Consider the following 12,654-nt stretch of genomic DNA (forward strand, 5'->3'; position numbering starts at 1 on the left):
TAGCCTGACGGTAAAAAAAAAGTCTGAAAAAATGTTTACTTACATGCAGATATAATTTACACTAATTCACTACACCCTATATTGGCTTAACTTGAATATCTGGCATCACTGTATAGAATTTTATGCAATCAAATCAACAATGACATCAATCAACACCAGATCGGAATAATCTGTCCAGACAGGTTTACCACAGACAAACAGACTAAATATCATACACTCTTTTCATCGTTCACTTTTCTAACGTTAGTTCCATATATAAAGTAGGTGGTCAATTAGGGATTCCGGCTCCGACTACTTTTGCGACCTTTTGTCCTTTCGACCTTTTGTCATAGATTCATCGGTAGTAGTAGTAGAATACCGATAATGAATTTTTTTCCCACTAAACCAATAAAAAATGTTGTAGTTTTCGTGTTGTTCATAAGAAATCCCTATATTTTAGTTTTATTCACAATTATAATATTTATGCATTTTACAATAAATAGTTGATAATTTGTGGAGAATGAAAAAAAAATACGTTTGTTGAAATATTTTAGAATATTAGTAATAGTTATCGGAAATATTTACCCTCGTGCCATGTGATTTGCCATCACTAGAACCGCTTGATTGATGATACGATTGGCGAAGGTTATTTATCAGCATCATACAAAATAAAACAGCGGAATTACTGAAATCTTGAGATGGTCATATTAAAGATCATGTAACAACATTTGTTCATACATTTTTCTATGATAACATTTTGTTGAATTTGTTCATTTGAGGTGACTGAACCCATGTATAAAAGGTACCATTCATAAATTACAACCTGCTTACACTGCTCATCTACACTTGTCCCATTTTCTTTGTAAACCTTATGAGCTGCGAGCCAAATATGCGTAGAACGGCAGTACACGAAGGCGATTGTGGATTGTTTCTTCATAATTGTGTAAATCGGTAAATATGCATTTTAAACTGTTTAACCCCTCTACCGGCAGCTTCATATTTTACCGCTAAAAAAATATTCAAATCTAGATAACTTTTTTGTTTCTCGATATTTTTACACCATTTTTTTCACAAGACCTTAAAAAACTCTTCTAGTTTAAGAATCCGTGTCGATAATAAACATAGGTGATCTAGTTTTGAAGATATCCGGATGTTCCTTGGGGGACCGACATTTTCCATATAAAATGTCCTTGGCGGCCATTTTGTTTTTGGTAAATTTATCAAAAAAATTAAAATGTGTGCTATACAATGCCAGGTAATGAGGAGCTACTCTGAAAAAATCATACAAATCGCTTCAGTATTCTTGGAAAAATCTGAAATTTGCGATATGAGGTTTTTTAGAGTTTTCAAGATCTTTATTTGTCCAGTGTAGTACAAAAAACATAAATGATCATTACTTAAAGACGGCAGCACCAAATTGCTTCATTTTTCACAACATACTCCCATTAATGTATCGTTCCGAGGAGTGAATATCCGAATACGATTAAAATTCTGTAGCCTGAGATATTTACGTGGGTTATGGCTACGCGTCGGTCCCCCAAGGAATTTTGGAATATCTGCGGATCTAGTTGACCAATGATCAATATCGATAAGTAATCGGAAACTAGAAGAGTTTTTTGAGAGTTTGTGAAAAAATGGTGCAAAAATATAATATGATAATAAAATATGAAGTTGCCGGTAGAGGGGTTAATTGCTTTTTGGTTTATATGAGTGGCACGCAATAGCAGCATCCGTACTAGCTTTGGCTGAGTTTAAATTGATATTTCGAATATTTAAGTTGTCATTACGATTAATCGATATTTTAAATCGATGTTTGGAGCATCTAGAATTGAATGAATTGATTTTCTTAATTCGAGTTTTTGATTCGATTCATTTTGTAGAAATCGATAAATATTTCTTAATGAATTGATGGGAGAGAAACCAAATTTTTAATAAGTGAATCTGTTGTATCGAATATGAAAACTGATTTTATTGAAAGATGTTGGTGTTGACTGCTAATTCATTTGATCCCATCCCAAACTCCCGAAAAGGCTCAAGAGGATGTAACAAGGATATTAAGAATTGCAGGGAGGATCTCCAGAATTGATACTGACTAAGAATTATTACACTGTTTGTTGGCGACATCAAATCCTGTGATTACATCTATTTGAGCATTCCCGAGAAAAAAGTGTTTCCTTGTCAGGATGGGAAAATCTTTTGGTTAAAATAGATAACGAATAAACCAGTGATAGCGAAGCTAAAAATAATGATTATAATCTTAAACATTAATATTTACTGATTTATGGATTGCATATGAATTTTAAAGGAAAAAATAAATGTTTCATAGTTATATTATACATTTTATTTTTTGCTGTGAGCTCCGAAAAATTCTCAAGAAAGGACTGAGACTTCCTGCAGAAAAAATAGCAATAAGTGTTTTTCTGCAAAAAATAAACAGCTAACGTTGTAAAGGTGAACGACGAAAAGTGTGTTGGATATGTTGTCTGTTTGTCTGTGATAAACTTGTCTGAACAGATTATTCCGACCTTTTGTTGATTTATTATATTGTTGACTTGATTGCATAAAATTCGATACAGTGTTGCCAGATATTCAAGTTAAGTCAATATAGGGTGTAGTGAATTAGTGTAAATTATATCTGCATGTAAGTAAACATTTTTTCAGACTTTTTTTTTTGACCGTCAGGCTAAAGCAGGCTAAAAACGGCTTTCTCTGCATTTCATAGTAATAGTTTCAAACCATTAGATGAGCATGTTTCAGACTGCGGAAATGTGCGCGACCTAATGATTTTTAGTGTCAAAAAGGTGCAAAATTTTATATAAAATCTTCAATTACTCGAAAAGTATGAGAGATAAAAATATGCTCTTTTGGAGAAAGTTATGCGTTTTTGCAAGTAACAAATAACACTAGAACAATTGAAAATTGTACAAAATCATCCAACCAAGTTATGATGAAAAAAGTGATTTTTAGGGGCGTTCCACAAAAAAACTCCACAAATGTACATAAAAATCAAAAAATATGCATACGGTGTCTTCAGCAAAGTTGTTTCTTCTAATATTACCTACAACTTTTCCGAATAAAGTTTATTTTTAAATTCATAAATACGAAAAATAAAATTTTGTTCTCACTTTTAGGTGGATTAATCACCAAATTGACACTTTCATAAAATAGCGATTATTTTATGGAAAAACTTTCCCGAAGACACTATAGTACTAAAATCATGTTTTCAAGGTCAAAACAATTTCGATCACGTTTTTTCAGCGAAGGCTACAGTGTGCACTGTTTGAACCAATTGTTGAATGGAGCTACATGCTTTAAATTCGCTCATGCGATTTTCCCTCTTCAAGGGACCCAGTCCAATTTCCTCCCATCTTTTCCTTCCCTTTCCTTTCCCATAGGGTAAGTAGATGATTAAATAGGTTAAAATATGGCCATGGCACAAATCTCCCAATTGGTGGGGATTGTGGCTTTGCAGCAAGCCTTCTGATACCTGATTCCTGATCTCCACTGTACCGGATCAAAACAAAACGTTTGAACATCAGAATACTGATTTACTCGCATCTATCTTGTTCGTGAGTAAACGAAGCTAAAGTAATTCGTGAACGTGTTCGAAGTTGTTCATAGTCACTTTCCCTTTTGGGAAAAAAAAGCTCCAAGATTTTTAGTGTCTCAGGTGTTTTGACTACAAACTGCTAGTTTACTGTACATTTGATGGATGTACAATTGATTTATCTTTCAAAACCATAATAATTCATACCTTGTGCGGATTCTCGCGAGTAAGTGTACGCGTACATTATGCTGTTTCTTTTGGTATGTTCTCCCCAGAAGGCAGGTGTGAACTGACTCACACCAAGTCTGTTCGCGAGTCTGTCATGTTTGTTTTGCGTTGTTTTACATTCGTGAGGTGCTTCGTGAAGCTACACAGAAAAAAAATCGGTTCTCCCGTTCTCCCGTGAACAGCAGTCATGAACTCGTCAACAACTCTTTTAAACTCAAATAACATATATTAATGTTCAAGATGCTTTGAATTAGCTGCTAATCACTTTTCCTGAATAGAAAACATTCAATGAGGCAAAAATTTAATTACTTCAACACATCTCAAGACTGTGTACGGTTCTGGATACCACCTTTCAAAATTGATGTAAGTTTTACTAAAATACAGTTTTACTAAATCATCGACATACAATGCCAAAATTCGAGTTAGTATTTTAAAATCTATTATTGTATGAAACAAAAGTATCATCATTTAGTAGATATGGGTTACAAGAATGGATCAACTCAATTAATTTGGAGTATATAATTTAACAGCTTAGTTGTCCGGTACATGGGAATCTCCCCCTACAACTCGATATCAAATATGTTTTCCGGTGGTAGGTCATTTGGCATAAAGTCGTTTGGCATAAAGCCGTTTGGCATAAAGTCGTTTGGCATAATGGTCATTTGGCATAAAGTCGTATGGCATAATGGTCGTTTGGCATAATAAGTCTGAAACCAAGAATTTCTTAACATGAAATTCGTTTTTACGTTTCAATTGAATTTTTCTGATGACATCAGGCTTGTTGTAACGTCAATTGATACAAAATGTCACTTTATTCAACAATCATATGCTCTTGAATAAACTAAGGCATATTAGAAAAGTTATTGCCAATAGTATTTTATTATTTATCCAGAAATTACCCTTCTTTCAAATATCAATTTTTTGAGTTCCGCTATTGGAATAGATTTTTGCACAGAAGATTTCGATATATTTAGCACAATTAACCCTTCTTTAAAACATTTTTTTTAATATGATGTAATCATAATCAAATCAGGTATAAAAACTGATTTGAAATTTAAATAAACATCACCCTCTTTTATACTTAGGATGTTCTTTGGAGCTACTTTTTTTAGATATTGTTTTGCTTCCAACTGACAAAAGGGTGGCAATCGATAACATTGATCTGCTCAAGTAATCAGCGAAAAGAGACATCGATTAATGCAGTTATTTCGATGAGTTGTGCTACTTTTCCCAGAATGTCAGTTTCCCGAACGCCAGTTGCTCGAATGCTAGTTCCCTGAATATCCCGCTTCCCCGAATAGCCTACTTCCCCGAAAAGTTTGTGGCACTCATAATTGTCGTAACTTTATACATTTCAGGGTGGTGAACGAACTGGCCATCTGATATGCATCCTTCTTTATTTATACATCCTTCTTTAGATTGCTTATCGTTCTTCTCGTTCACCATACAGTCACTGAAGGCTGTTATAGCACCTATTTAAATAGCACCACTTTTTGTGGAAAAGGGTCATTCGGGGAACCAGCATTCGGAGAAACGACATTCAGGGAAAAGTACCAAAATCACTTCGATGATTTTGAACGCAAATATAATTCGTTTTATTATGCCGCAATAATTTTTGGCGTCCAATCCAATTGGTTTAATTGGTTTAATAATTAATTTTGCCTTCTTCTAAGAATAGGCTGTTCTTTATATTTATACTGTTTTAAATTTTATTATTTAGTTAGACTAAATGTTAACCTTTTTTTTTTGTTTTTTTTTTTATCAATTCTTGCAAGACGTGCTGTTGGAATGATAGTTAGACGACACTACACGTTAAAAGAAGAAGTTACGTGCCAATATAGAATATATAGATAGAACGTGCCAATATCCATCATATTTTTTTGTTTTGCAAACACAAGATTTCCTTTTGAGATATGCTGGAAAAAAAAAATTCAATCACAATTTTTCCTTCTTTCGATAGTAGACAGTGTTTTTGATGTAAACTTTCAAAATTAAAATTTATATAGAATCGTTCAAAAGTTTGCCACAAATATTTTTTTTTTTTTTTTTGGAAAATGTGTTGTTTGTTTGAGTTATGCTGTGAGAAGATATTTTTCGTATATTATTTCGATATGCCTCAAATATTTTAAACAAATAATAACCTGCTCTCGTACTTAGGCTATTTTGCAGTATGCTGCAATAATAGATTTATGGATAAGAGCTTTTAATATTTTGAAAATAAATTTTCCCTTCTTTTACCAAATAATTTTCATTCCTTTATTAATAACTGTGAGCTTTCTTTGTTGATTGACTATTTTCAAATATGTATATCGCAATAAGCTCAACGATACTCTATGTTCTGGGATGTTGAACAAAATTTTATTATTCCGAAAAGATCTTCCACCAGAACCGTCCCCAGTTTTATTTAGTTATGCTCTCTACAATTTTTGACATTTATAGCTTGGAATATCCCTGAACGACCACCACGCTTATTGTGAGCCAACGAAAAATTTTTGCTATGGGGTTGGTGGTGTTGATCTCGGTAAAAGCTTCGAAAATGCCGATATTCATTCTAAGTCAATCATTATGCGAAACGGCCATTATGCCAAATGACCATTATGCCAAATGGCCATTATGCCAAACGACCATTATGCCAAACGATTTTATGCCAAGTGGCTTTATGCCAAACGACCTTATGCCAAACGACTTTATGCCAAACGGGGTACAATCATGTTTTCTATAGTTGTGCAACTATACGTATATATTAGGTAGGGGGAGATCCCCCAGTGCCGGACAGCACCCAATACCGGACAAAGTCGAAACATTGAGATATCATGGTCCAATCAAGATGGTGTATTAGTAGAAAAGAAAGCTTTTATGTAGACTAATGTTTGCGTAGTATAACACATCCTCGAAATATGCATGCCTTTTTAAAAAAGTAGAAAAGTTTGAAAATCTTTAAAAAAATTGACGTATTCTCTTAATTTTGAGCCTATTTAGTAATTATTTTGAATACTTTGGATCTCACAAGCATAATCGAACATAACTCTAATTTGATAGTATGAATGTATTTTGTACCATAATTGAACTAAATATAGACAAATTACAATTTTGGTTAAGCACCTCCTGTCCCTCAGTTTCAGACAGCTTGATTTGTTATATGATTTCTTTGTAATTATTGCGTCAGTGTCTCAATATACTTTCATTTTTCATGGGTTCCGTCTATCATGGTATCAAACATGCAATGAAATTAAGAAGAATGATTATTCAGAACAACATCGTAAAATGTGCTATTTTTTCATCATACATGGAAGAGGTTTTTGATAGGCATCTTGCAAACTAAGAAGGACTCAAATTATTCTTGTAAATGTTGCAAATGCATTGAATTGGTAATTATAAACTATTCCTATAGTGTACACATTCAATGATGTTCAATTTTGCAGAAATCGAGGCATTTCCAGATCGTGTCCGGTATTGGGTGCCACCTTTCAAGATCGATCAATTTGGTACTAAAATACATCATCAAAATGCATTGTCAAAATTCATATTTATTTTTTCAAATTTATTTTTGTGCACTATAAAAATGATAATATTTATCACAAATGGGTAATACGAGCCCATAAAATCAATATTTTTCGAATTATGAATTTAGTGGCTTAAGTGTCCGGTACTGGGGGATTTCCCCCTATTACAGTAACAAGTGGTACAAGAAACCTCTAAAGTTGATTCAGAAATAATGATTTGGTATGCTACTCTCGTTTGAAAAGTGTAAAATGAAAAAATTAAAGAGAATTTCATTCAATTGTTTTTAATGTAAAATGTTCCCAAATCAATGCGTCTACCAGACGTAGAGTCACACCCGACTCAAATTATACACGATGTTGGATTGTCATCATCAGTGATGTTTATCCGATTTCGTCGGTGACGTTGTTAAATTTGAAATGTTACCCAAGCTCCATCTGAGTGGCTCTTTGTTCAATTCCCGTTTAATCATCGTGTCACGAGTACGAAGTTTCAAAACTTTATCAACGTGTAACATTCTCGCTGCAAATGTTCATACAATTATTTTGCTCACGGAAAAGTATCATAATTATTTTATTTATTTCAAAGATGTTTGTCTAGACCTGGCTCATATTTGTGCACATTCTCTACAAAGTAAATTACATTCAGTTCCCCAGCATCCTAGCAGAACGGCAAAAAATTCAGCTGTACTCATTTACTTTCTCATTTGCAGCAGAAACTTTAATCTGATTAGGTATGCTAAACAATATAATGCAGACGTTCCCTCAACACCAATAACCAACGCCGTCTGAAAACTAAAACCGTTTCGACAACGAAAAAAAAGACACGGAGAAGTAACAACCAAGAAAATACAATATTGAATGATAAAATCAGAACTTCGCTCATTCCACCTTAAAACAGAATAGGATTGCCAGGACCGTGCGGATAAGCCACAGCCCTTCCTCCCGACACGCCTTGCCCGTTCATTACCTTGCGAGATTATGTTTGGGAGATTATCCAAGATAATTTATGCACACTTAGGAACGCAATGCACGCCGCAAAAGACGACTTGTCGTTCCTAGGAGCTTGGCATCACAGTTGCACAGTGCATAGAATTCGTTAAATGGGTTGTCTCCGTTGATGCGTCCCTAGATGCACCACCAAAATGCGGTGCCCAGTGCGTCAATAAAGGAAAAAAAATCGAAGATTTCTCCTAATGCTTCCAAAACTGAATCTTCAATATTCCCACATAAACCAAAAGTTCTTTATTTCAAACCTTCAAGTAGACATGTTGTTACGATGAGAAGGGTTCCAATAAATAGATCAGATGAAGTTGAATATCTAGCGGTCATGCTAGATAAAAATTTAACTTTTAAAAATCACATTGAGGGAATTCAAGCCAAATGCAACAAATGTAATAAATATGTAAAATGTCTGTATCTACTTATCAACAGAAAATAGAAACTTTGTTTTAATAACAATCTCTTGATATTCAAACAAATTTTCAGGCCGGCCATGTTGTATGCTGTACCAATATGAAATAGCTGTTGTAATATCAGGAAGAAAGCTCTGCAGAGGATTCAAAATAAAATTTTGAAATTGATTCTGAAGCTGGTATATTACTAATGAGTTATATAGGATAACCAATGTTCATACATTAAAACAAATGCCGAATAAACTGGTCAACAAATTAGGGCAAAAATCGTTGCAATCTTCTATAGCCACGATAAATGCGTTATATATCTAGCTTAAGCTAGTTTAGTTTTGAATATTCAAACAGGATTACTTACTGGATGCATTTCTTCTATTGGCTGCTCCAATCGGTTTTGTGGTTAATCCCTAAGATTCGGTTATTTTTTAACTTCAATTTTCACTCATATCACTGAATTATTTGCTTGGTATTTTTGTACATCCCAGACTATAACTTCCATATCACATCGCACGAATCACTATTGATTGACGCACATAGTAATGCTTCACAGAGACGACCACTAAATCCTAGTGTGGCACAACACGATCAATGATGATTTTCACTGGTCTGTAATCCTTCTTCACAGCCGGAACCACTTACAAACGCATTGCAAACAACAGACGCCTACATTCCTCTTTCCGGGACCAAACGCAGCCCCCAGTCAGTTCCGAAGCTGGACAAAACCCAGCACCCGTTCAGAATGCAAACAACGCAGCAAACGATAAATCCCAGTGTGTAACAAAACGGTCGCGCGGTAGTCTTCGACGCGTCCAAACTGCTCAAGCAAACATCGCCTAACTATGGCACAGGCACTACGTTAAGTTCGCTTCGTCCGTTATCGGCCTCGCAGCGCAGTAAACGATCCGTTGAACCTTCTCCGATATTTACCCAAAATGTACTGCCACCGGTATCGCACAAATCAACCCGCGCTGCCTGCAGCCTGCAGCTCACACTACTCAGCGCGGTTGCACATCGCAGTGAGGTATGCCTCTGTGTGCTGTAGTGGTAGGGTAGGTGTACCAGTTATGGATGCAATATGTCGACAGTGTGGACAAAAATCAGATTTTAGAAAAAAAAATAATATATTCGTACTATTTTGCAATCTACTACAAATGACACGCAGGCCTCGTCCTTTGGCGAAAAGTCTGTTCAAAATTAATGGTTTTAAAGTTGATAAAATCTTGGCAGTTTTCCATTTGTCAGGAAAATATTCCAACTGAAAACATTTGTTAAATATATCAACCATGAATAATAAGCTACTTTCTTAAAGGTTCTTGGTGATAATGTAAAAAAAAAAGATTTATATTAATAGTTCTCACATCTTCAAAATAATTCCTTCAACGTTTTCTTGATTGAGATAACTTTTGAATTCCTGAGTAGCTTGATTTTCAATTGGACTAGTGGGTCCTATATTGAAATTGTGCGCGCTTTCAAACTGCATAACAAGTTTTTGAGCTTTTTCGCTATAAGTTAGTAATAATTGGTTTCCCTCTTTCAATGCCGGAATTAGCTTCTGAGGTTTTTTACAAACTTCGATATAATTACCAAAAGAGCTTGAAACAAGAGTCCAATTAAAAATTTCAGTTTTCAAAATTGTTCCCACTATTGCCATCATTGGTACATCTGCCCTGGTTTATTCTCGCTTAGCCAGCCGGCAAAGCGCCACGAGCAGATGTTCGTTCAGTCACCCTCGTTCGTCCCTTCAGTCGTCCTTATTGCTTGTCGCTGTTACTGCTGCTGCTGCTGCTGGCTGATTCTCACTTTATCACACTGCAATTACGACCACCACGGCGCATAGTGGTTTGTGATCAGTGGAAAGTTGAACGTTACATTTTTTTTTTTTTTGAACTATGAAGACCCAACAATCGTCATAAATTTTCAACATATCTCTCTCGAGATTAAACATAGAATTCTCGGTAATTTATCGGTACACTCCAACCTTTTTTACGACCACTTTTTTACGACCGAAATTCAGATTAACGACCGTTTTTATAAATGATCACTATCTTAAAAAGTATTCAAAATAGAGGATCATGATGTTCAGCAAAATTGTTCAGTAGTCCAAGGGCTAACATACGGTGGTCATTGAATTGTGGAATTCTGCCACTAGGTGGCGCTAGTGAGCATCGAAATTTTGTTTTGCGGATATCTCAGGATCCTCACCACTAAGAAAGATGGCGTCTTTGGCAAAGTTGTTCAGTAGCTCAAGCGCTATCAGTATAAAAGCTATGAAGTTCAAAATTTTGCCACCAGGCTGAAACATTTGTTTTGCGAATATCTCAGGACCCTGGCCACTTAGAAAAATGGCGCCTTCGGCAAAGTTATTCGTTAGCTCAAGCGCTATCATTATAAAAGCTATGAGATTCGAAATGTTGGCATATCTCAGGATCCTGGCCACTTAGAAAGGTGGCGTATTCGGCAAAGTTGTTCAGTAGCTCAAGCGCTATCATTATAAAAGCTATGAAATTCAAAATTTTCTAAGTGGTCAGGATCCTGAGCTATCTGCAAAACAAAAGTTCTATGCTCACTAGCGCCGACTGGTGGTAAAATCTCGAATCTCTTGGCTAGAATAATGATAGCGCTTGAGCTACTGAACAACTTTGCCGAAACGCCATCTTTCTAAGTGGTCAGGATCCTGAGATATCCGCAAAACAATAGTTGCATTTCACTTAAGTAGTGTTGCCAGCTACGACAAAATTTTGAACCCTTCATGAAAAACTGGATTACATTTGAAGAGTATTGCTATGTTGCTAAGCATTCTATTATTCTATTCTGCTCAAGTGTTATGGTTTTGATCTTTCCTTTATTCATCTTAAACAGTGTTGCCAGCCACATAAAAATTTGTGATTCGGCCGACTGTGTGGCACGCAACACTTCCCTCAACTTTGGTGAACATTCGGTATCGTTATCTCAATTTTTTTTTGTTATTTGCATATCACACCCCCATAAAATTGGCTCTTTTGATAACAATCGTGCAGTGTTGCCATCTTTTATCAAAATATGAAAACTTGAACGGTCATTTTGGAAAGTTCTCAACCTATGCTTCAACTTTGCCGAATATCTCGAATCAGTATTTCCGCATCAAGACGTTGCATTTTTGAAGAACATAATTATAACCCTGATTTTTTAACGATCGATTTTTTTACGACCCCCCGATAACGGTCGTAAAAATAAGTTGGGGTGTATCATTATCTTGACTCAATCGAATATTGATTTAAATATTTGAGTCATAGTTAGTTGCATATCAATTCCGTTTCAAAATCACACATTTTAATGCAATTTTGTACAATATTTACTCAATAGTATTGACGATTTCTATGCATTGAACCACTGTGCAGTGTGCTCCTGGAAATCGATGTTGGTTTGATTGTGAAAGGGACGTGCGGGGAACATAAGAACTACCCGGTCAAAACAAACCAAACGATATACGATAGGGTGCGACTTATGTTGTTGAGTATGCTCTAAAAGTATCTTCTTCTATGCTTTCTTCCTAACATTACATCCAAACTTAGATATAGTCTAATACTTTTTTTTCTATCTTTATTAACGAGATTTTTAGCCCTGGGCTAAGTTCATCGCGGGACCAACGGCTTCACTTCCCTTCCGAAGGAAGTCGTCACTACTGAAATTTTTAGTGACTACCTCGGGGATGAGATTCGATCCCAGGTCCTCGGCGTGAGAGGCGTGTGTTCTAACCCCTGCACCAGGTCCGTCCCCTGTAGTCTAATACTCATCTTAGTGCTCTATGTACTATATCTACTAGCTATTAGCATCCGTAATTGCTTAGCGCGCGACGCGCGACGAAAATGATTAAATTTTATAGCACATAACATGACTCACAAGACTGAGAATTGAAGGCCCTATCTGCTTTTAACAATCGTCCGTTTGCAAACATTTTTGTTTAGCGGCCACGAGCCATATCTGGTCGTTATCTTAGAAAGTTTTCCTG

The 12,654-nt window shown here is 35.5% G+C and overlaps 1 protein-coding gene across 3 annotated transcripts in view; it reads right to left on the reverse strand.

Moving 5' to 3' along the window:
- The window catches only part of LOC5565327, a 222,418-nt gene that overhangs the window by 56,712 nt on the left and 153,052 nt on the right, over positions 1-12,654 (reverse strand). The window contains exon 1 of one of the 3 annotated variants that reach the window (XM_001649623.2): positions 9,025-9,624. The exons of the other annotated variants lie outside the window; for them this stretch is intronic. Coding sequence (XP_001649673.2) covers positions 9,025-9,033 — 9 coding nt within the window. The 5' untranslated portion in view covers positions 9,034-9,624. Of the gene's footprint in view, positions 1-9,024; positions 9,625-12,654 lie in introns of those variants that run through there. 3 annotated transcript variants of the gene reach the window in all.

Source organism: Aedes aegypti, chromosome 2, assembly GCF_002204515.2.
Source record: "Aedes aegypti strain LVP_AGWG chromosome 2, AaegL5.0 Primary Assembly, whole genome shotgun sequence".
In the NCBI taxonomy this organism is placed as follows: domain Eukaryota; kingdom Metazoa; phylum Arthropoda; class Insecta; order Diptera; family Culicidae; genus Aedes; species Aedes aegypti.